The 25,325-nt window shown below is 47.5% G+C and overlaps 1 protein-coding gene across 6 annotated transcripts in view; it reads left to right on the top strand.

Moving 5' to 3' along the window:
- Positions 1-25,325, top strand: part of GAS7 (growth arrest specific 7) — a 209,415-nt gene that overhangs the window by 77,744 nt on the left and 106,346 nt on the right. For 2 of the 6 annotated variants that reach the window (XM_074320748.1, XM_019755230.2), the window contains exon 1: positions 18,278-18,434. The exons of 2 other annotated variants lie outside the window; for them this stretch is intronic. Coding sequence is in view for 1 of the 4 variants with exons in the window: in XM_074320744.1 (XP_074176845.1) it covers positions 18,631-18,689 (59 nt within the window). In the remaining 3 variants the exon portion in view is untranslated. Of the gene's footprint in view, positions 1-18,277; positions 18,435-18,536; positions 18,690-25,325 lie in introns of those variants that run through there. 2 more of the 6 variants (XM_074320744.1, XM_074320746.1) reach the window with 2 other exon arrangements.

Below are 25,325 nucleotides of genomic sequence, written 5' to 3' on the forward strand. Positions count from 1 at the left end.
CATCCCATTGCTGTTTATTTTGTTAAAAATCTATCCTCTCTTCACTGATTTGATAGACCTCTTTGTCATCGAATGTTTTCATACATATGTGGTTTCTTTCTGGGCTCTTCTATTTCATTGGTCTATTCATCTGCTATTTTAATTGTTATAACTTTATTAGAAGTCCTACTCTCTGACGAGAAAAGTCCTCATTCTTTCTCAAACTTGCCTTGGCTGTTCATGGCCCTTTACTATTTTGTGTGAATTCTTGATCAGCTGTTTGAATTCTGTGAACAACTTTATCAGGATTTTGTTGGAACGGCACTGCATTTTGAGATTAATTTGGAGAGAAAAGGCTCTTTAGTGGTGTAGAGCCTCCCATCTGGAAACAAATTGTATCTGCCCATTTATTTAGGTCTTTAGTCTCTCTCAGTACAGTTTCATACTTTTCTTCATACAGGTCTTGTACTCTTCAGTTACATTTACTCATAGCAAACTTACGGTTTTGTCGCTCTTGTGAATGGCACCTTTAATTTTTTTCTTTTTAAATTAGATGTTATTTTTTATCAAAGTAATAGAATTTTAAAAAGTAGTGCATTCCCCTACCTTACTCCATCCCCAAATCCTTCTCCTTAAAGGTCACCACTTTTAACTCTAGGGCTCTATCCTCATTTTTGTAAATAATATAGTTATACTGTTATTTCCTATCCCCCACCCACCTCCCAGCATCACACATTGCCTACTGAACTTATTATAGAAAGTTAGACCTGGATGACCTGCCATCATTCTACCCCTCCATCCCCCCTTTCCTCACCTCCCAAAATAGTGACACCATGAGGTTGGGTTATATCAGAGTCTGGGGTTTACATGAGTATGCCTGTGTAAATTAATTACAGCTGAGCTATTTATTGGTTTCTTCTTCTTTGGTAAGGCAATTTTTTATTTTCCCTAGTTAATTAAAAAAAGTGGAAATAAATAAAAACAAAAACAGTTGTTTTTAATTTGCCGGTGTTGTTTGTCTCTGGTACCAGTTCTTCCCCCAGACTCTTCACCAGACCTGTAAAGTTCCCCTGAATACTGTCAACACATGAAGTAATCTATCAGGGCTGGGGTTTTTTTCACTGGCAATAGGAGAATATATTTGCTCTGGTTTGGTCTGTCTCTCTTCCAGTTGATGGTCAGTTGTCATCTTGGGATCTTCCTTTACCATCATCCCGTTACTTTCCTTCTCTTCTGCTTTTGGCCATTTCTTGGATCTCACATTTTCCTCTTTGTTGGTTTTCTCCCTTGTTTTGTTGGAGCACCCCTTTATTAACTTGCTGGGAAGGAAGTGGGTCTGATCTTAAACTTGCAGTATGTAATCCTTTGCCTAATTGCCCCATTTTCATGAAGACTTGTCACCCTGTCCTCTAGGTGTCTCTGAGTCCAGGAGCTCTGAACTTGTTTCCCTAGAGAGTTGGTCTGACACTTCCTGCCTTGAGGGGTAGGGGGAATCACTTAGAGGCCAAGGGTAGAGAATGATCTAAGAAGCAATCCCTTGCCTCCTTTTTAAATGTCCATTTTGTAGCTATCCTGTGCCTGTGAGTCTTCCTGGGCCGCTCCTATGTACTGCCTTGTAAATGGGCTAGTTTTTTATTGATATATCCCTCTGAAGGTATAAAGACTCAGTTTTTTCCTCTATGCTAAGTCATTACCATTTATCCGTTTGTTTTCCATTGTCCAAAATTTTGTGGCTATGTCTCATTTATTGTCAGTTCTTCTTTCTTTTTTTCCCCCTTTTTTCTTTTCTTTTCTTTCTTTTTTCTTTTCTTTTTACCTCTTTGTGGCTTCATACCTATTTTTTTTCTTTCCAGTCATTTTGAATAGGATTTCAGGAAAGCATGGAGATAAACAACCTATTCTTAGTCATCCATTTTAACCGTAAATAGATTTTGTTATTGTTGATGATATTTAGGAATACTGCTCTTTTTATAAATAGATCTTGAACTGTCTTATTTATTCTGATAGTTTATAGAATTTCTTGGATTTTTTTGGTAGATATATGAAGATGTCAGCAGTTTCTTTCTTTGCAATCCTTATAGTTTTATTTCTTGACTGCGGTGTGGGATCTTTAGGACAGTGTTGAAAACAAACAGTGGTCATGAATAACCTTGTTTTAGTTCTGATTTTAAGTGAAAAACTTCCAGTGTTTTCCATTCAGTATGAAGTTTATTCTAATTTTTGATAGTTAATATTTATCAGACTAAGAAAATTATGTACTAGTCCTAGTTTTCAAGTTTTAGTCACAAATCGATGCTGGTTTTTGTCAGATGCTGTTTCTGCATCTAGATTATCCTATTTTTTTTCTTACAATCATTTTTTTAATAATTAATTTTTTAAAAATTGGGGCATATTGGGGAACAGTGTGTTTCTCCAGGGCCCATCAGCTCCAAGTCGTTGCCCTTCAATCTAGTTGTGGAGGGTGCAGCTCAGCTCCATGTCCAGTGACTGTTTTCAATCTTAGTTGCAAGGGGTGCAGTCCACCATCCCACACGGGAATTGAACCGGCAACGTTGTCGTTAAGAGCTCGTGCTGTAACCAACTGAGCCATCCGGCCGCCCCCTCTTATGATCTTTTAATGTGGTGGTTTAATGAATGAGTTTTCTGATGGTTTAATATCTGGATTTGCTAATGTGTATTTAGGATTTTTACACCTATGCCCTGTGAGGTTAGGAGGTAGGCTTTAAAATTTTTCTTATATTGTTTTTCTTTGAAGGTCAGTATCAGGGTATTTTAAAAAGAACTGAGTGTTCTCTCTGTTTCTGGAATAGATTGTATAAGTGTTATCCTTTCCTTCAAGGTTTGAGAAAACTTGCCAATTAAACCTCATAGACCCATTATAGTTTTTTTCAGATTGATTTTAGGCTATTGGATCAATTTTTTTGAAGGTTATAGATCTATTCAAGTTTTCTATTTCTTCTTGAGTCAATTTGGAATATTTTATTTTTGGGGAAAATGATCAGTGACAGGAGATAGCAAATAACCAGGTGTTTCCAAGACTTGTGGAAAAATAGCACCTTCAGCTGATTCATGCTGTACCAACACCTCGAAGGTAGGAGGGAGGAGATCGAAGTCAGAGCTTTCCAGCATTTTGTATTATTCAGAAGGAGAAAAGAGCTATTGATTAACTTTATGCTTGAACTCAAGTGTCCATGGTAAAAGTGTCAGTGTAACCAACTAAGTAGTCGACGTAGACCCTATAAATGCTAAGTTTGTGGGGGGTGGGAGGGAGAATAAAGAAAATGCAATCAATCCAATAGAAAGCAAGACAGGAGGGAGCAGTAAAAACAAAGAGAAAAGCCTGATAAAATGAAAGGATGTCATGATGGTGCGTTTTAGGCAGCACCTCCTCCAAAGAGGGCTTCCTGAATGGACCCCCCCGTTTTATTCCCTTAGCAGTACACACGTTCTTCACTCTGCACTGTGACTGCCTGTCTACTATCTTTCTTACAGGAGGCAAATTCTTCCCGGGACTGGGCTTGGGTCATTTCTCTGCCTGACATATAGCAGATACCCAAAAAATGTTTGAATGCGTAACGAACAAGTAAATAAATAAATGAACAGATGGGCAAATAAATCCTGAAACGTTACTCTTATCAATTTCAGTGGCTTTGGGGAGACATTTTAATCTGTGATGGCCTTGGTTGATGATGCATGAGTTAGGGAACTGAGGAAGTACCTGCAGCCTTGGATTCAACTGGAGAAAAGAGTCAGTGGAGCTGCCGAAACTGAAACTGCCTATAAATTCCCGAACTGCCTTTGTAACTGTTAAGAGCTGATGAGTACACGGTAGTGCCCTGAGATTTACCTTGAGCAGGTAAAATAGCCTTTATACTGCAAGTGAGTGCTTCTCAAGCACGTAACACTCGGCACAATTCACCAGGGCGCTTATCAGCACGGAGATTCGGATGCAGGAGGTCTGGGGCGGGGCCTGGATGCTACGTTTCTAACAAGCTCAGTACTGCTCGTCCATGGACCATGCTGTATGTAATCAGGCTTTAGGCTGTCACTGACACTGAGGCTCTCCCCAGATGCTTTGGGGACAATAAAAAAGTGGCCCTGTACTTGGAGAATAGGCTCAAATGGAAACTGTTCTAATTTCCAGGATCGTTACCAGTGAATGTGAAAGACCCAAGCCCATGCTGGCCGGGGAGGGGTACCCCTTGGCCTCAAACTGCGTGACAGCAACAGGCCCATCCCAAGTTCTGCACAGGGCCTCTGGGGTGGCATGAGTTCTCCAAGCTCCCTACACACAGTGATCACACTCTTCCTCATTTTCCTGTTTCTCAGGCTGAGCCATGCGGCCTGTTGGAACCTGTTGCACGCACACTGGGAAACCCTTGTCTTTGTGAATCACATGTTGCTTGTCGCTGTTCTCTGGCCCCGCCACACTCTGTCTGTGCAATCAAAATCTCATTTCCTTGCCTTGTTCCTACAAGCATTCACCTTGCTGTCACTCTGGTCCCCAGGAGGGGAGGCATCCTCTTCGGTCTCCGTTGTGTTGCCTGCCCTGGGCAAGACAGAGGCAGCCTCGCTCTGCACACTTGGAATTATGACACAGGCTGGAGAGCGATGACATCCTGACACCCACGTTTTTCTTAATTTTTAGCGCCCATTTTTAGACAAATGGCACAAATCCAGTGGGCAGTGTCCCAAAGTGCAGATACATCACTAATGCACCAGTCCTGAGGCCGGACAGGCCACAGGCACCGGCTCATCCCCACACCTCTTTGCCCAGCTCCCCCGTCACATCTTGAAATTGTGCTGGCAAGTGGTCCATTCTATTCTTTTCCTTATGTTCCTCTCGATTGCTGCGGAGGGTAGGCTTGTAAACAGAAGGATCATTCTGTCAGTAAGTGATGGAACCTGGGGTTGCTCTGGGCGTGGTCTGGCTCCAGGGTTTTACAGAAAATATATTTTAAGCCAGAGGAACCTCTTACACAGCAGGAAAATCTGAAACTTGAATGCCTTTCAGGGCTGTTCCGAGACCTCGGGCCGGGGAAGCCTGCCTAAGTGCTTCTCCAGCACACTCCTGGACCGCAGTAAGCTGTGTCCTTTTCCTTTTCCTAGGAAGAGGAGAGGTGATGCAGCCCCGAGAGAAGGCCAGGGGGGCCTCGCGAGCTCTCATCATCTCCGGAAAGGCTGTGGAATGGACTCTGTTTAAAGCAGGGGCTGCTGGCAGGGGTCTGTGCTGGTTTTGTGTCCTGTGGCTCCAGCCTTTCCTTATTTCTGACTTTGGCTGAACAAGCTGTTGGAACAGAGTTTCTGGGCCAGGCAGGTAACAGTACTTGTGAGGCAGTTGGAGGTGTTTTCCTTAGGGCAATGCAGACATCAGTTCAGCCCTGCTGGCTGCACATTAGAATTACCTCGCAAGTTCAAAAGGCCGCTGAGGTCCAGGTCCCTCCTCAGATATCCTGTTTAATGGGTCGGGGGATTCCTGGGCATTAGGGTGATTTGAAAGTTCCCTGGTGATTGTCAGGGGCAGCCAGCGTTGAAAACCACTGTATTAGAGAATGGTGGGGGAAGGTGGCAGCGTTCCTTCTCATCCCCTCAATGGGAACTTCAGTATGTAACCTTGATTTTATAAGAAACAATTGAAATTTTTATGTTTTTCCACGGGAAATTGCCTGGTTTTTATATGTAGCAAATTAAGTCAAACATTTTTCAAATGTCTGTGGGCCAAGCAAAGCAAGGGGGCTGGATTCAGCCCACGGTCCAGTTTGTGGCCACTGGTCTATATATTGGGTCCCTCGTTCTCTGACACGAACTCCAGTTGGGCTGGTTCCACCTGTCTGGCAGTGCTCTGCACACGAGGGTGCATGAGCTGGCCTTCATATACCCTGTCTTCCACCCTTTTCCTATTCTTGCTCTTGGTCCCAGACTTATAGCCCAGCTCTGTAACAATAGGTTACTGAGCACAGACCCTGGGTGACTTGTATTATCCCGTAACAACCCTATGGGGTATGTATTATTTTGGGTCCCGTTTCTCAAGTGAAAAGTCACTTGGCCAAGGGGATGGTAGAGTCACGACTCGAACCTGGGTCTGTTTGCCTCATAAACCCAAGCCCTCAGCTACCCCCCTGCCTTTCTCTACTTAGATTTCTTGGTGACCTTCTGGCCTGTTGCTCAGGAATACCCCACCAAATGGCCTTTGAGTACGACCCTCTGACTCTGATTAGGTGACTTCTCAGAGCCTGTGGTTGGGCCAGACTGGAGGGGTCTGTGGTGTTGGGTAGGATGGGGAAATGGGAATTTGGAACGTAGACCCCAGTTTTAAAGAACTGGCACTTTCTGACTTCTGTATGCCCTCAGCGCCCCCATACCCACCCCCACTTTCTAGATTATGACATGCCCATGAGAGAGCTTCTGGCCCTCTCTCCCTGGCCTCCTCTTGGTTTTGGAACTGGGCTGAAGGGATGACGTCTTTGTTGGTATTTTTTTTTCTCTTGAAGGTCAGGCCAGTAGCCTGGCCAGCTGAGTGGAACCTATGGAAGCAGAGAGTAGGAATGAAGTACAGGCTGGGGGCCGTAGAGACAGCTCATGAAGGCTGATGGCTGCTGAGTCTGGGGAACAAATGAGAGCGAAGAGGGAGGAAGGAGCTGGAACACGCCTCAGGGTACGGGATGGGGCATGGAGTACATAGGAAATGGGAACCCCTGCTTCCCTGCTGCCTGATTAGTGAGCCAGATGGGGCAGGTCTGTGTTGTGCAGATGGTACAGTGTAGCAGTTCCCAAGAGACAATGCAAAGATAGGTTTAGAGGATGTATGGGCAAGGTTTTCAGTACCAAGGAGTCACGAAAGGGAGAAAGGTTTTCCTTTTGCAGTTTTATGTAATGCTTCTCGTTCTGTTAAGCAGAAAGTTTCCAGTGGTGCTGGGTAGTGCTGGGTGAGAACGGGCCTCAGTGGGTTGTGGTATCCAGCTAGGATTGAATAAAGTTGTTTGGTTTTCATTGTGGTTATTTTTGTGCTCACCTTATATTTCTGGCAAATGTTACTAGTTTTCCATTCAGAGAATACTGTAACATTTTCTGAGAAATAAGGGTGTTGGTTTTTTTCTTTAAGTGAAAAAGTGAGTCAACAAAAAATACTAAGTAAACAAGAGAACAAGTAGTATGATATTACGTTGAGTGGTCAGTGAAAGACAGGCTCCCAGGAAAAGGTGGGTATAGAGGTTAAAGGTCAAATAGGCCAGAGTTCAAACTCATTAACAGGGGGACCATGGGCAAGTCATTTCACACCTCGAAGCCATATTTGACTCCACCGTAAGTCGTGAATAATATTAAATGAGCATCAATATTAATATTCATTTAATATTAAATTAAATGTATGTCATGTGCTTGGCCAAATGTCTGACACAGAGTAATAGTAAGTGGTGGTTGTTATTATATGAAGTATTTCAGCTTGATATTCTACACTCGGAAGCTGGTCTTCCTGGGGAAAAAGTGCTGACAGTGAGCACAGGCCAGCGGTGGACTAGCATACTTTGTCAGGGAGTGAGCTCCCTGTCAGCACAAGTGTTCTAGAGCCTTGTCACCTGTCTAGGATTTGGTGGGAGGAATCTGCTGCCGAATGGGCCGGACAGCAGGGGAGGTCCCGTCTAATGCACGTTCTATAGCCAGTGTGCAGAACCAGTGAACACAGAAGGCCTGAGAGCGCTCCCCTTACAAAGCCTTGCTTGCACTATTGGCCCTTGGCTGGCGTCTGGGAACTTGAATTTAGGGAGGGTTCCCACCATTCCCTAAATGATAAGGTTAAACTGTTCATACAAATAATAATGTTTATAGTGAACACTCGCTTTCCTTTTGGGGTCTGCAGTTTGGGTACATGTAGGCAGAGGGTGCCTACAGGACCAGCGCCCAGTGAAAGCCCTGGGCACTGAGTCCCTGAGCTTCCCTGGTAGACGACACTTCTTACCTGTGTCACCGCTCATTGCTGGAGGAATCAAGCTTGTCCTGCGTGACTGCACTGGGAGAGGACTGCTGGAAGCTTATACCCGGTTTCTTCAGAACCTCGCCCAGGCACCTTTTCCCATTATTGATTTTGCTTTGTTTCCTTTTGCTGTAATAAATCATGGCCTTAAGCAGGATTACATGTTGAGTCCTGGGACTTTTCCTAGTGAATCACCAAATGCAGGGGTGATCCTGGGAATAGGAGCCAGGTCTCTCTCTGCCTTCAGCTCAGCGGAGACGCAGGGCTCTGTCAGCCCTTTGAGCGAAAGGTCTCCTAGTGTCAGACTGAGGGAAGGAGGGTTAGAGGGCTGAGGCTGCTTCTGGGAAGAGCTAGCCTGTCAAGTACAGATGGGGAGTGGCCCCCTCTTAAGGGTTCTGGTGTGATCTCACTGAGCGTCTCACAAAATAGATTAAGAGCTTAGGGAGGCACAAGTGGGTGTTTTTTGTGCAGCCTCCGCCTCAGCTGTGACTCGTGCTAAATCTCTAAATTACAGCCCCAAACTAGTTCTTGGAGAAGTGATCATGGTGATGTCCATTGGTCTGGCATCAATAGTGTCAGAAACACCACCCCCAGGCTCTTTACAAAATGTGATGTGACCACACCCCAGGGGTCAATGTCAAGATTAAGGAATGTTGGTATCAACTGCCCTCCGAGGGATCCAGCTCAGTGACAAAATCAATGTCTACTACTTTGGATCTCTTTTCAGACATCAGGAGATAGTTTCTTATTTCTGATCACAGCCACCTGGAACTAGGGTAGGACCGGGCATGCAAAGTGTCTCAAAGAACCATCATGGTTAGAGGGTCATATCGGCAGACAGTGCCCTGGGTTCAGTGTGGGTCTCCAGGGAGGTATTTAGCCTCCTACTGGCCTTTTTGTCTGATGCCCCCAGGCCCGTGGGGGTGAGGGGAGGTAGCACAGAGGTAAGCTGAGAGAGGTGGGGCACTTATCTGTTCCGAGGAGTGAAGGGAGTTGAGATGAAAGAGGAGGCAGAGGAGACTCCACTGACATGGGCTAGAGGCTTGGAATTACCTAGATTTCATCACATTTTATAAAGGATGGCAAACTCTGCCATGGGAGAAGAAGCTGTCACTTCGCCAGCAGTGTAAGCAAGTGCAGGCCAATTTTAAATACTTTCTGTATATTAACTCATTTAATCCTTGTAAGAGGCATTATTATTTATTATTATTTCCATGGTCACAGGAATCCCAATGTGTCCAAAGAGTTTGGAGAGCTCTGCCCAGGCAGAGCTGGATTTGAACCCAGGTAGTCTGGCTCCCTGGTCCTTCCTTCCTCTTCACCACTACACTGTAAGACTTGATGACCTAGAAATGGTCCCTTCTGACTCCAATATTCAGTGACCCCCGAGCAGCCAGTCAAAGCAGGTCAAGGCCACCTTGCAGAATGAACACGACATTACAGGCTTTATATACTAGTTACATGGTCTTTCCTAATAGACCTTAAAATAAATACGTAACTATTTTTAAATGAGGTTCTTAGGGCTTTCGCGTATACCACCTCCGGGATCATTTGGTGCTGCTCACGCTGTGAGAGAACCTCTGTGCTTTGGGAAACCCCAGTGTACTGCATTGCTTCATGGTCCAGCTCTGCAGACCACACCGGAAGCTTAGAAGTCCGGTTTTGCTCACGATGTTTCCCTAGAGCTATTTGTGCATGTGCTGACACAGCACTTCCCCGTAGCAGACGTGTGGCTTGGGGATGTGGTCAGAGAGGAGGGACTTTCTCCTAGCTGCATGAGTCCTCTGTGGGGGTGGCAGCTGCAGTCACCCAACTTGGATCCAGGTCCACCTTGACACCCTGGTAGGCATGGCCAGCCGCTGTTCTCCCAATGGTGGGGGTTGGGGAATACCGCCTGTGCCCCTGCACAGGTGAGCACCTGCCTCGGCAGGTTCTAGTTACCTCCAGCTGGTGGCCCTTCACCTTCCTTCTCTCCCATGCCTCTGGCGTGGACCACCCCTGAGCCCCCTTTACAGTAGCTGCAGGTCAGAATCAGCTGCGTTGTAAGAAAGTCTCAGCTGGACCTGGCTTCCTGTCATCCTCTCAGGCTCTCCCTCAATCCCCTGTCCCCGTCCCTTTCCTTCCAGTACAGAGGGTGCCTCTCCACCCTACCCTACCTCACAGCTCTCCTGGTCACTTGGGGTAATGTGGGGAGGTATTCTAATCATTCTCATCTTACTCTGAGATCAAGTTGCATTTTACCCCCCAAGCAGACAGACAGGCCCCTGACTCCAGCTCCACAAATATCCCTGAGCAGACCTCCTGCTGGGGCTGCCAGCCCTGCTCAGCTGTGCTTGGCACGCTGCTCTCTTGTGTATTTCCTACTCTGAGCCCATTTTTCCGACACTCCTGTTATTTCTTCTCGCAGTGCCATGCAAACTGCCTGGTTGGTCCCTGTGATTCTGTGGAGCCCCAGCCAACCAGACTTTGCAGGGCACTGGTATTAGAAAACTTTCCTGAGGTATACTGGACCCGATCTCTGAAAGAGGATGTGGCTGGAAGGCCTAAGAAAGAGACTGACAACTCCAAAATTAAACGGAATTTGTTAAGGGAACTTACGGACAGAAGCAGAGTCTTGGGTGGCAGCAAGATGGTAGATCTTTGAACAGAAAGGGGCACGGGGGCTTGATATATATAGCCTCCAGGAATATAGGTGGCTTGTAGCTGGTGGCATGTGCTTGTTAAAAGCTATATATTCCAAAGCAATAAACAACTAAATCAGCCTACTTATATACAGAAGAACATTCCTTTCAGGCAATAAGGACCCATCCCTCCCAGGGTGAACTGGCTGTCACTGAGAACAACTTGCCTTTTAAGATGGCGTACGTCATGCCAAGCACCAGGAACCATTTTGCCTAACAATTGGAGGAAGAAACAGTGACATGTCTCATCTACATCCACGTAATGGTCTGACTTGGCCAGAATATTATCTTCTTTGGAAAAGGGGTCTTTGCAGATATGATTAAATTATGGATTTTGGGATGAGAGTGTCCTGGATTTTCCAGCTGGGTCCTAAATACATTCCAAGTGTCCTTATAAAAGGGAGGCAGAGGGAGATTTTACTACACACAGAAGACAAGGGGTGTGATCAGGGAGGCAGAGACGAGTCACACAGCCACATATAAGGCGTGCTGGCAGCCCCCAGGAGCTGGACGAGACAAGGACCCTATTCTCCCCTACACCCTCCAGAGGGAACGTGGCCTTGCCAACACCTTGATTTCAGTTCAGTGATACAGATCTTGGATTTCTGGCTTCCAGAACTGTAAGAGAAGGTGTTTCTGTTGTTTTATGCCACCAAGTTTGTGGTAACTTTTGTCAGTGGCCATAGGAAACTAATACGGGGGGTGTTTGGAAATGCAGATATCTTCGGGAGAGGAGCTTACCGGCAGGCTGAAGACAGGGGCTGACTCTCCAGCCTCTACTTTATGTCCTTTAGGCTTTTTTTGCCATTGGTATTATACCCTGGCCTTTAGGAAGGGACCACTAGGACTCTTTCTAATGCATGTTACAGAAATCCCGCTCAAGCTGGCTTCAAACAAAAAAGGAATTGAGAGGTTGGTGTAACTGAAACATTCTCAGGTGTCAGCGTCAGACATGGTTTGATCCAGGGGTTTCACAGTGTCATCATAGTGTGATGTGTCTCTTTGCCTTCCTCCCTCTGTTCCTCACCAGCCCCCTTTCTTCTGCATTGGCTCCATTCTTAGGGAGGTTTGCCCTGTAAGGTGTCAGCAGCTTCAGGCTTGCATAATACGACTTCCTTTCCCCCATAATTCCAACCAGAGTCCAAGGATGGAGCCTCAGATGACTGATCTGGGTCACCTGCTCATCCCTTACCTAGTCACTATGGCTAGGAGGATGGACTATGCTCGTTGGAAAGGTGGGGGCCTTCTGCCCCACAAACCACGATGACTGAGAGTGGGGGTAAAGATGCTTCCCTGAAGGAAAATCAGGGCACTCTCACCAGAAGCAGGGGAGCCTGTGGCTGTGGGGCAGGCACACGCAGCAGACAGCTGCCACAAGCATCTTCCAGCTCCTGGGGGCTGCCAGCATTCCTTGGCTTGTGGCTGCATGACTGCAGTCTCTGCCTCCCTGGTCATACTTCCTATCTGTGTGTAGTAAATTCCCCCTCTGCCTCCCTTTTATCAGGACCCTTGGGACTGCGCTTAGGACCCAGCTGGATAATCCAGGATAATCTCCCCATGTCAAAATCTTTAGTTTAATTATATCTGCAAAGATCCTCCCCCACCCATTCCCCAATTAGATAATATTCACTGCCAGTCTAGTGGTTCCTGAGGCTGGTAAAACACCTTTGGAGCCCAGGGTGGTTTGCAAGCCACCGTATCACCCATGATGTGCTTGGAAGTGCCAGATGATGCCATTGACTATTGTGGCCTTTGCTCTGCCACAAGAATCCCAAGTGTGAAAACCAGACCTGCAGCCCCACACAGCGTGAAGCAGCTGACTCAGGAAGTCCCAGAGGTAGGGATGAGTGAGAGGGCCGAGAAGCTGCAGCCCAGCTGCCACTGCTGGGCCCTTGTGTTTGAATATCCCATTATCAAAGCATCTTTCTGGTGAGCGCTGTGTTTGGGAGATGGAAAAGGGAAGTCAGGTGAGCACACCTGCGATGGGGCTCTCTTTGGCATCTGTCTTTAGAGGGAGGTGACTCACTGAGGGCATAGAGCAACAAAGGAACTGCTGTGGCTGCATGAAGAAAAGCCCTTCCTCTGCCCCTTGTCTGCCCCTTGTAAATGGGAGCCCTGGGCCCAGGTGTCCGAAGGCGCAGTTGGCCAAGGATAATGACCAGCTGTTGAACTGTGCTGGGCGTGGGTCAGGAAGCTGTCACGGTGAGCAGGTTAAAGGAGAGGTGATGCAGTAGGAGGCCCGGAGCCAGCTGTGCAAACTCTGCCCTCCTTCTGTGTCACTGTTAAGGGCATGACCTGGGGCTTGGCCCCCTGACGAATCCTCAGTACCATCTGGGGTCCACTGCCAGTGCTGCCACTTACTGGCTGTAAATGCGCCCACACACCTGGGCCCAGCTACTAACTGTGTGAACCTCAGTTTCTTCCCATGTAATGAGTATAATTACAGAACCTCCCTCACAGAGGGGTGGTGAAAACTGACTGGGTAAATGTACGAAAACTGATGAGCATAATGAGGCACATTATAAATGTCACATATGTGTTTACTGCTGCGGTTGTAATTTTCTGGAAATGGAGACAATTTAAGGTTACCTGCCTCCAACACTGGTGTGAATATTAAATGAGATAATGCACGTAAGTGTTTAGAGCGGGGCGTTACCATTTTCCCCTCATTGGAGGTAAGCTCCCTGTGGGCAGGGCCTTTCTGTCTTGCTGGCTGCTGCCGTTTCTGGTTCCAGGAGGGTGTTTAGCACACCTTAGGGGCACGGCCATGTGAACAAAGGCACTGTGCTCAGCAGGCAACGTCGAGACACAGGTGGTCCTAAGCCCTAAAGTATCTCAGACATCTTGTCCGGGCTTCGCTAGAGCCATCGCTTCTATGCTTTGGAGTAGAGATGTGGCCTTGGCAGAAAATGCTGGATAATTGCAACAGAGAAGTTAAATAAGCTCCTCGCGGTACCCAGCACTGATTGTGGAACAGCAGGGGCTTGCCTGGGGCTGAGGGCACAGGGACACATGCGTGCGTATGTACACACTTGCGTGGGTGCGCTAGGTGCCGCTGCAGCTCTGCTCATCATTTTAATGGAGGGGGGAAGGAGCTGGGACTCCTTTTATCAGAATAACAAAAAGTGGTGTTAGCAGGCCCTGCCTGCTTGTCGCTCCAGGGGAGTCCCAGTGAAACCACAGAGCCACCCTCTGCTGCCCCTCTCGACTCACTCTGAGGAACTCAGGCAGTAAATGGGACCACAGGGCGGGGTGGACGGACCTTTGCTTGGGGACCATCTTTTGTAGGATGGCCCCCTGCTATCAGTAGGGCTGGACAGGGCCTTCTGAGCAGCCATCTCCTCCCCCAGGCAGCCCCAGCTGCTGCACACCTCACCCACAGAGCTCAGGGTTCTCTTGGGTACCCAAAGGAGCTGAGGGGCAAGAGGGCATCTGGTGTGGGGACTGAGAGCTGCAGGTCCTTAGGAAAGTTCATCTGCTGGTGGTCACTGAACATTCCTGAGGGAGGAGACGGAATGGGGAGGTAAGCAGCTATGCTGGCTAATTCAGGGATTCCTGAGACCAGAAAGCGACCCAGTAGCAAAGCAGAAGTAGCCGGTTATTTGAACTTATTCACATAAAGACATTTAAGTGATCTGTGCTCATTGTGTTCATGTGTCTTCTATACACAAAATGCATTTTACATGTTTTTAGCATCTGTGTATATTTTCTGAGTATTGAAAAAGAATCATTTGAGGATGATTCCAGAACAGTGATAGAATCTACTTTAAAATATTTCACAGAATGGTAAAAATAAATAAATAAATAAAAAATTTCTCCTTCGTTGTGGGTCAAAGCTTCTTTTCTGTGATCTCCAAAAGTCTTATAGTTGTCGTCTCCGTTGAAATGGACCAAGAGTCAGTGTCACCAGGAACCACCAAAGACCTTGTCAGTGTTAGTCTGTACCAGGGTTTCTCAGCCTTGGCACTATTGACATTTGGGGCTGGATAATTCTTTGTTGTGGGCGGGTGGTCCTATGCGTTATAGGATGTTTAGTAGTACCCCTGACCTCTAGTCACCAGATGCCAGTAGTTCCCTAGGGTAGGCACAGTAATGGCTACCCCTACCCCCAAAAGAATTCATGTCCTCGCCCCTGAAACCTGTGAGTTGGGTTACATGTCAAGGGGGAATTGAGGTTGCATATAGAATTAAGGTTGTACATCAGATGCCTTAGCGAGGGGAAGCTTATCCTGGACTATCCAGTGGGCCCGATATAATCACAAGAGTCCCATAAGTGGAAGAGGAAGATAGAAGAAAGAACCAGAGAGATGGCAGTGTGAAGGGGACTCAACCCACCGTTGCTGGCTTTGAGGATGGAGGAAGGGTCCACAAGCCAAGGAATGTAGGCAGCCTCTAGATGCTGAAGAACACAAGAAAACAGATTCTCTTCTAGAGCCTCCACAGGGAACACAGCCCTGCTGACACCTCGATTTTAGCTCAGTGGGACCTATTTCTGAACTGGAGCACTCCCAGATAATAACTTTGTGTTGTCTGAAGCCACTGAGTTTGTGGTAATTTGATACAGCAGCAGTAGGGAACTGATTTACCTGCTCACCTCTCCCATACCCACTGTGACAACCAGGACATGTCTCCAGACATTTCCATTTGTCCTCTGTGGGGCAAAGTCACCCCTGGTTCAGAGCACTGGCTGTGTGCAAGGCCGTACTGTTTGTCTAGGAACTGGGAAAGGAAACAGTTTCTCTGTTCTGTAATGAGAATCAGGGTGGGAGTGGGCACACCCTGTGTGGCTGGCTCTATGAAGAAGGAACCAGGGGTATAAAAGGGGATGGGTGCCACAGCTGCTACTCCCCACTCTCCTCCCAGAGGCTCCTGGAGCTGTCACACTGTCATTAAGGGCACAGGATTCCTGTCGGTGCTTGTGCATATTTGAATGAAACTAGAAAAGAAGCTGAACTATTTTCAACTGCACCATAAAAGAGAATATAAAAACTCAATAAAACACAAATGTCAGCCGAAGCAGCATTGTAGGCAGAGACCTCAGCAAGGAGGGTCAACACGCCAGGCGCTGCTGGCACTGTTTGTAGGAGTCATGGGTGGGGAGGAGAGGCTGGGAGCCCAGCCCACACTGGGGGCCACCAAGCCTGGGCTCTGGGCCAAACGCACAGCCCCCTGGTTTCTGGACCCAACCCCGATGCTGTAATTCTGTTTATTTTGCTGAATATGAAATCCATATGGTTCTGATTTCTTCCTTGTGATCCATCATCTCTGTGTGGCTTCAGAGCCAGAAACCATGCAAAGCAGCTTTGAAGTTGTTGTTCTGGGGCAAGTAGGAAGTTGAGCTATTCTAGGGTTCATCGCGGCAAATCTGGGGTTCCCATTGGATTCGAGAAGCGCTCCAGGAGGTGAGAGGGGGAAGTGGACTGGCACAGTCGGTTCTGGTATTGACCCAGGAGCCAGGCTGGGTCAGAGGACTGAATGGATTTGCGCAGCCGAGGGCCCCTTACTGGTCTCCAGCCTAGGTCACAAAGACTCTTTGTTCCAGATGTCCTGGCTGAAACAACAGGTGGTTTCCATGTCACTGGCTGCCACAGGGTGGTCAGATGGAGTCTCGGCCTTGGCTCGTCCCTGCAGGGCAATAGCTGGCCATGTTTGGGGGCAGACTAAGGCAGAGGTCAGGAGAGAAGAAGGAAAAAGGAAGTCAGTGAACAAGGAGGATATAGAGGAAGACATTGCCTGTGTCTGTGGTTTTTGATATTAAAGGGCCAGATCCTTCCGTGATGGGCTGGCCTCTCCAGATCTAACTGGGATTTGGAGGACAGTGGTCCCCAATTTCAACATGTATTAGAATCAGTCCTCTGGAGGGTTTGTTCAAACCTATTGCAGAGTTCCTGATTCAGAAGGGCTGGAGTGAGGCCTGAGAGTTTGTACTTTCAAACAAACTCCCAGGTGATGCTGATATGTCTGGTCCAAGGTTGAGAACCATTGGTCTTGAACAAAAAGAACATTTTTGTACTACTAATAACTAATAGTTCTCAGGGCTTACAGTTTATGTGTGAGGTCCCCCTTTTGATGGACTAATCCAATGGGGGAGATTCTGTCATCATCTGTGATTTTTTTTTCCCCTCCAAGGTGAAAGTAGCATTTATTTTATTTTTTAGATTGTCATACAGTAAAATTGACTTTTGGGGGTGTACAGTTCTTTGAATTTTAGCACATATTAGAGATTTATGTAATTGTCACCTCAACCAAGCTATAGAACAGTTCCAAGATCCTGTCTCATGCTTTCCCTCTGTATTCACACCTGCCCCCCCAACCCCTCATGTGACATCCACGCGTACAGTTTTGTCTTTTTGAGAATATTGTATAAATGGAATCATATTGTGTAACCTTTTGAGATGGGCTTCTTAACATAATATATGTTGGATGGAGGTGGATGGAGGTTGTTGCACGTATTAATTGTTCATTCCTTTTTCTCTATTGGTAAGTAGTATTCCATTGTATGAATGTACCATTGTTTGTTCATTTGTTCCTGTTCATGATTGTTTGGGTGGTTTCCAGTTTGGGGTTATGAGGAATAAAGCTTCTTTGAACATTCGTGTATAAGGCTCTGTGGACATGTGTTTTCCTTTTTCTTGGGTAAATACAGAGGATGGGATCGCCGGGTCATGCTAAGTGTATGTTTATAGGAAACTGCCAAACTGCTCTCCAGAGTGGCTGCCCCATTTTGCATTCCCAGCAGCCTTGGGGAGAGTTCCCGTTGCTCTGCATCCTTGTCAGCACTTGGTGTTGTCAGTCTTTTTAATTTTAGTCGTTCTAGATCATGCTTGATGCTAAGACATGTAAATGAGTCTCAGAAAGGCTCAGAGAGTTGTCCAAGGCCTCCAGCCTCTTGGTGGCTCCTTGAACACTGGAATCCAGACCTTTTGACCTGAAGGCTGTAAACATTCTGGGCAGTAGCTGCTGTGTGGGCTTGGGGGCTCCAGCAACATCATGGCACATGCCGCAGGGCTAGGACTTATGCCCAGGGATGAGAGAAACAAGAGGAAAGTAGGAAAAGGAGGTGGCAGAGGAGAAAAGATGCACATGCTAAAATTACAGAGGTGGAAGGCGCTAAGCTACTTTTCCATTCCTCCTGTTCCCCCCTTATTTTAAGGTTGAGGCTCAGAGAGTTGAAGCAAGCAGCCTGCAGAATGTCACCCAGCTTACTGGTGCCTTCTTGACTCTTTGCCTATTGTGGGCAGTGATAGAAGCCACCTTTGTTTCCAGAAGCACCCTTGGTAATAGCACCAGGGCCACAGGCTGCTTCCCCTCGGGGCTGGCGGAATAGAGCTTTTGCAAATTGACATACCTGGTCCAGATCGTCACACTTCCTCAGTGTCTTGGCCTCAGGTCTGCTCCAGGCAAGAGTTGGCTTTAGGAAGGAACTTGTGCAGGGGGCCATGGCCACAGCTGAAACCAGAGCAGTGACTTAATGGGGAGGAGGAGGTTCATGGAAGGGAAGGTTCCTTCTCTGGAGGCTGTCCCACCCACCCTAGGGGGACGGGGCGCAGCTGCCCTGGAAGACTGTGGACATGCTTTCCCGATTGCAGCATACTTCTCTTTCATTTTGAATATCATTTGTTTTGTTGCCATGGCAACATCAAGTCTCTATTTTAATGCTAACCTGCGTGGCTGCAACTTTCTATATATAAATGCTGCTTTGCACAGTGAATTAGCTGATGCCACGGGGAAGCAGGGGATGTGGAGACGGTGGCAGAAAATGACCAGCGTGTCAGATTTGCAAGAGGAGGGACTGCGGGGCTGAGGTGAGTTGGAACCAGGGACCGTGCTGTCATCTTCAGGGCAGGTACTCGGAGCTCATTGGAGTGAAGGCCGGCCGCTCCTGCAGGAGGGAACCCTTCCTTGGGCAGCCTCCTGCTGGTCAGGGGCTTGGATCTGCTTTAGGGGACTTCAGTTTCCCCACACGTCCCACTCCTCATTTCTTCAGTGAGTCTGGGCTGCATGGGGTCCCGAGGCTCTCGAAAGAAGAGCAGGCCACTCAGGCAGGAGTGGTATCTGAGGTAAGCCCAGTGTGAAGTTTTTCTTGTTTCCTTGGACTTATCTCAGTTCCCTGGTCTGGATATTAATCTCCTGGTTTGTGTTTTCTTCATTCCTGAGTATGACAGTCCCTGTCGGGCCAAATGCCTCCCGATGCTGTGGGTAGAATTCCCAGGAGTAGCCTGGAAGGGACCTTGGGTATCAGCAGGTTCAGCTCCCTTGGGCTCTAGATAAGGGAGAAGCCCAGAGAGGTTCCCTGCTCTGCCAGATGTCACACAGCAAGTCCGGCAGAAAGAGGGACGGGAACTAGGTCCACAAGGGATCTCCTGGCTCACGCACGTGTGCTGTGTGTGTGCACGTTCTGTCGTTGGGTCAGGGCAGCTTGTGGGTGTACACGACAGAGTTACAGGGGCTGCAAAGAAGGCGGCACATTCAGGGTGTCGCAAGTTGGGGGCAATGAACAGGCTTATATAACAGGCTTAAAAGCCATCTGGGCTTTTGGAAAGAGCATGGAAATCGGAGTCTAGAAAGCTGGGATTCGTGTGGATTCAGCCACTTCCTGTGTAACAATTCTGTCAACTTTTCTGAGGCTCCATTTCCCCACGTAAGTCCTAGGTGTGGGAATCTTTCCCCCTGACATGTTGTGGACAGTCAAGTCATGGCCTGTGTGAACCTATCAGGCCCGACTGGGGGCAATGGCGTCTGAGGGCAGCGCCATTTGGAAACCATAAGGCATCCACACAGCTCCGTTCCCCGTGGCAGCGCGAGGGTACCGCCAGCAACAGAGGAGTTCTCTGAAGATTGGGTTTCTTAGTGTGTTATGAAACACAGTGCAAGTTTACTGTCATGTGTTGAAAGTTTCATTCAGGCTTCCTCTCCTATCGCATCATTTGACAAATATTTTAAGTGCATTGTATCCAAAGGCTTGGACCCTGTTCTTAACAAAAGAAAATTGATTGATTATCTCAGTGCTTGTGAGTGGTATACAGTCTGCAGGGCCTGGGAGATTCATCTCTGCCTGGGTAGGTCAAGAAAAGTAGAGCGAAGGATTCCCTTATAGGAATTTGTTTCTTACAAAGGGAGGTAAAGGAGGGGAGTCTAATGAAGGAGATCCGGACCCGGTAAAGCAGTGCTTTTGAACGTTGAGTCACGAGCCACACCATATATATAGGTAATCTGTGTTAACCAGCATAAATGCAAAATGGGAGATCCCAGCATGCATTGCATGTGGTAAGGTGATTATTGTGATGTGAACATTTTGCTTTGTGTGTATATTGCGTTGTGAAGTAAAATGTGCTTTTTACTGTGGGTCACACTTTCAAAAAAAAAAAAGTATGAAAACTGCTGGCCTTGAGCAGTGACCAAATGAACTGGAAGTCTTTCCTGCAGGTGGCTGTGGATTTCCTTTCCAAGGAAAGCCTGGGAGGAGAAGGGTTCTCAGTGGGGGAGAGCCCCCTGCAAGCCTCATTTTGAGGAGCTGATGTGGTACCCCTTGTAGCACAGACAGGGACAAACAGGCCAGCTGGGAAGCCTGAGGTCTGGGGACTGGAGGTGGCAGCCCTCCTCCCAGGTTCTGAGGTCAGGAGGATTGCTCCCTGTGGGTCGATTGAGAAGGACGCCTGTGATTCTTGCAGCCACTGCCCCGCTCACCCTGCACTTTTCCCAGTAGCCTCAGAACACACTTTCCCATGGCCCAGAGCCCTGAAGGTTTGGATTCTGCACTCCTCCAGGAGAGATAATCCAACCTTCCCACCTGGCGCGTTCCAAGGTGCTGGCTTCCAGCTGCTCAGTCTTGCCACCTCATGGTAGTCTGCTCACTGTGGCAACGGTGTCATTTCACCTTTAGACCCCACAGATGTGTGGCTGCCCTGCCCGAGGCTGCTGTGTCTGGCTCACTTTCTCCTCGGCCCCAGAATCCCTGCTCATCTCTCAGGCTGCTTGGTGTACGGCTTTGCCTCTAGACCCCCGTCTCTGCCCCTGTCCCCAGCTGGTGGTATATGCCTCACTGCTTAAGCTGTTTCATTCAGCTTCCTCGCACGTCTCCTCCCCTTCTGAACCTTCTCATCAGCTGATGGGGTACCACTTTTCCATAGACAGAGTAGGACAGGTTTTCCAAGGTCCCTTCTGCCCCAGAAACCTTCTCCTGTGCTTCTCTTTCAAGAAAGATTACTGGGATGGGGCATCTAGCTCTGGGGTAAGAAGAGGGAGTTGGCCACACGTTGGCAGCCCTTGGAAAGTGTGCATCGATACTGCAGAAGCTGGCATCCAGCTGTACCCACCAGGAGATGTTGGTAGTTAAAGGTCTTAGCAAAACGATGTAAGAGGTAGAAGTGCTAATTCATATATTCAGTCTAGGATGGCGGTATTCAGTTCTTTAAAACTAGGGAACTCTCTCTTCAAATGACTGCTTATGCAAATACCCAACAATTAAAACCAGGAGTTGCACACTGGTGGCTAATGGGCAAAATCAAGAGCAAAACTTGGGGGGTTTTTGGTTGTGGTTGTTGTTTTTTCATTTTTTTGCCCGTGAATGAAATGTTTTCAGCTAGATATTTTGAGTTGGTTGCCAACATCTAGAAAATCAGCAGATTCACATTAAAAATTCAGATTTCCAGCTTCTTTTGCAAAAATTGGTAGCTTTGGCAACACTGAGTCTGTTCCCGCATGGCAACCATATGCTGATGGTGGGTTTTCTAGTTTGCCTCAGTCCCCACCCATCTCTGCTGTTCTTCAGCACTGAGACCCTTATAGTGGAACAGTTGCCATTATTCATTAGATTTGTGATGTTTTTCGTTCGGTTAGGGAAATGTGCGCTATAGCCATCATCTATGTCTATGAAAAGAGGGAACATAAGATGGCCATGTTTTCCCAGAAGATGTTTAAGAGTCTCTTTCTGAAAGTAAATTTATCAGTCTCCCAAAAATTAGTCTTCTAGGAACAGAGGTAGAACAAACTCATTGATGTCCCCTTGAAACCGGTGGTTCTCAAAGTATGATGCCTGAACCAGCAGCAGCATCTCTTGGGAACTTGTTACAAATGCAGGTCGTTGGATGCCACCTAGACCTACTGAATCAGACTTGGAGGGCGGGACTCAGCAGTCCGTGTTCTGATACAGCAGGAAGAGCTGAAAGCTGAGAACCACTGCTCTGAGGCTCAGAGCATAGATGGGATGCCAGCACCTGCTATGGTCCCTTTCTATCCTTTTAAGGGGAGGGAATGTGGGGGTCCCTAGCTGAAGAAAAGGAGTCAAGGGTTCCACCCACTCCCTTTGGGCAGAGGATAGAGTTCTGTGTGTGCTTCAAGGACCAGAGGAGTTCTGCCAGCTACGGGATCTCAGCAAATCCCAGTTCCTTTTTGTCCAGCCATTGGCTATTCAGCACTTCCATCTGTGGGTGCCATTAGTGCAGCCATGGTGAACAACCTTGTAGGGGGCCTTCAACTGTCCTGGAGAGACAGAGGGTCACCAGGCCGGCTTCCCATGGGAGAAGCAGTGTGTGAGCCTAGCAGACAAGACTAAGGAATTGAATCACATCAAGAGACATCAGGGTGGCTGCTCAAGCTTATCAAAGATGACCAGACATTCATGGGCTGGTAGTTCTTAGGTGAATATATATGACAGTTCTTTAAAAACATATGGGTAAAAGCCAATCACATAGGAACATTTCAAGTCTAGCACTGCTGTTGTCATAGGTGATCGCTTTTCTTCTGTCCGCTTTCTCTCTGGGTAATGGCTTTAACTGTTTAGTGGACAGTCTAAGCGAGCCAAGGGAGTACATTTTTTCCGAATGTGTTCACTTGGAGTGCCCTAGCCCCGTGAGAGGCTTGTTTCAGACACTGACCAAGCCATTGGTAGCCTTTTCCCTCTGGCTCGTTCTGTTTATTTGTGATTTGGGGGCCACTGAAGGCAGTTCAGTATGTAAGAACCCCTCCTAGAGTAAAATAAACAAATGGGCAGTGCTTCTCCCTCTACTTTCCTGTCTCCCTCACTTCTTCTACCCTCACCTTGGTGCCCAGGTGATCCCGGGCAAGTAAGAAACACCTTTCTAAGTGGACTGTCACATCCTATGCAGGGACTGGGGGACTCCATCTATTTAGCACATATTTCTTGGGTATATTTTCTGTGTCTGGTGACAGATTTGAGTAGAACAGTGTTCCTGTTCGTAGGGAGCTCAGACCACGGGGGTGAGGACTGTTTATCGTAGGCCACATAAACAATTGCAGCTGTGGAGGTGAACAGTGGACCAGCCCACGTGGGAGGGAGGCAGGTTGATGCGGGGGCTGCATCTCCCAGGAGACAGCAAGCAGTGAGGAGCCTGGCCGCTGGACAGAGCAAGGTGGGTCCCTGTCCCTGCTGGAGCATTGAACCCAGGCTTCCAAATTTCATCCTAGAGGGGAGCTGAGCTTCCATGCTGTCTCGACTTATTGCTTCATATGGATGGGCGGGGGCTGCCTGCTGGATGGAGCTCTTGGTTTTGGCAACTTAAACACAAAATTGCTCCGTTACTTGGCTTGTGGGGCTCAGTTGATATTCTTCTCAGGTGTCATTTTACCTGTGGGTGCTGGTCAGGGGTCTTTGCTGTAGAATGCCTATCTTGGCACTTTTGTTCTCTCCCCTGGCACGTGTCTCCAGTTAATAGGCTCCCTACTAACAATCAGCTATTACCTTCTACTCTGTGAAATTGATAAGTAGGGGCTTGGCTGATCACGGCTTCAATTGTACCTTCTCCCTGGAGTATTTATGTTTGGACAGAGGATTCCGGGACACACTGCAGAGAAGCCCCGGGTACAATGGGGTAGTGACATGAGGAGGTGTTGTGCTAGCTAGCCTTGGACGTAGGACACTGGGTTCAAATGGGTTCTCTGTCTTGTTAGTTGTAACACGTTGGTTTATTCGATTATAAAATGAAAATAAGAATACTTTCTCCTGATGTTCTTGTAAGGGTTAAATAAATTACAATATGTACCAGGTACTGGCCTGCAATAGACAGTGCTTCAGCAACTACCGTGTTTCCCCGAAAATAAGACCTAGCCAGACAATCTGCTCTAATGCGTCTTTTGGAGAAAAAATTAACCTAAGACTCGGTCTTATTTTAATAGAACACCAGGTCTCATAATATGATATGATATGATATAATATAATATAAAATACTGGGTCTTACATTAATTTTTGCTCCAAAAGACACATTAGGGCTGATGGTCTGGCTAGGTCTTATTTTCGGGGAAACAGGGTAGAATAAGAAAAATGATATCTAGTGGTGAAGTGTAGGCAGTGTGGTCAACCTTGTAGATGTGCAATGCAGGGAAAACGACAGCTGACCTTTTGTCCTGTCTATTACCCAACCAGTCTCATTTTTAGGAGCTTGAAGTGTGTGTGTGTGGGGTGTTGTCTGGGCTATCCTTGGTGATGGCAACAGAGATCAAATGAAGGTGCACGTGGGTCACTCCAGGAAGGCGGTCAGGGCCTTGTTTGGGTTGGTTTGCAGCTCTTGTCCAGGGCTGTGTTGGTCTCTCGGGCTGGTTTGTGGGGGGGTTGCCAGCTTTCCAGCAGCCCCCGTGGATGTTGGACGTTCTCGGCTGCGTGGGTTTTACTGGCTCCTTCTGATGTCCTCTAAATTCCAGTCTTGTCCACCAAGCGTAGTAATTCCACATGTCCTTTCTCTTGTTCCTTCTATGGGCTCGGTCAATTGTCAGAAAAGTTAGAATGTGTCATTCTGGAGAGGTTAGCCTGGGCTGTTGGGAAAACTTAGGCAGTGCAACATGAGTGACGTGTGTTGCTGACCTCAGCTGATGAATTTCCTCAAAGGCTGCTCAGTGATTTAACGGAATGGGAAGTATGGGGCAAAGCTAATATTACCGAATATCTACCGTCATCTTGGGCCTCAGATCTTTACAAGAATTCTAGAAGCTGGGTTTGGGGACAAGCAAATGGATGTCTGTGGGCAATTGAGTGATTTATGGGGCAGTATCTTCTGTTTCTTATACATGTCCATACTCCAACGCATCCATGCAGATCTTGTTTTAGGAATCCCTGTCACAGGGTGGAGGTTGTGGTTTCTAGAAGTTTCTGGAATCTTCCATGTCCCCTTGTTGGAATGGAGCTTTGCATGTCAATGACTGGAAAAAAACAGGCAGAAGACGATTTGCCAAAGGGAAAATCAACTGCGTTTGTGCCTTTGCTCCTCTTGTGTGCACAGATGTTTCCTCTCTGGGTCCCCTCCCTTCACGGGGCTCACTGGCCCCACAAGCATGGGAAGTGGCTCCGGGTGAGTGAGCAGAGCCAGACCCAATGGAGAGGGTGGCCTTGCACAGAGCACTGTTGGGGCCAGCGAAGGATCCATACGGGGTGGGGCTCTGGCTTCAGCTGTGCCATCTGATCAGAGCTAGTCATCTGGCCATGATGGCAACATCAGCACCAAGGGTTAGGGCAGCCAAAGAGTGAGAAGGAGGGGCCTTTGCGTTGGACTGGGGAGCCGTGGTGCCTAATCCTGTCTGTCTCTGGACCTCTGCTTCCCAATCTGTAAAGTGACTACATGATCTCTAAGGTGCCTTCTGTCTATAATGTTGAGAATGTTTTTTTTTTACTGTTGCTCATGTTGTTTTAATTCAGTTCGTTTTCTTAAAAGTAAAACCCCCATCATTTGCAAGATAGTATCATGAAT

This window comes from Rhinolophus sinicus, linkage group LG15, assembly GCF_036562045.2.
Source record: "Rhinolophus sinicus isolate RSC01 linkage group LG15, ASM3656204v1, whole genome shotgun sequence".
NCBI classification, from domain to species: Eukaryota; Metazoa; Chordata; class Mammalia; order Chiroptera; family Rhinolophidae; genus Rhinolophus; species Rhinolophus sinicus.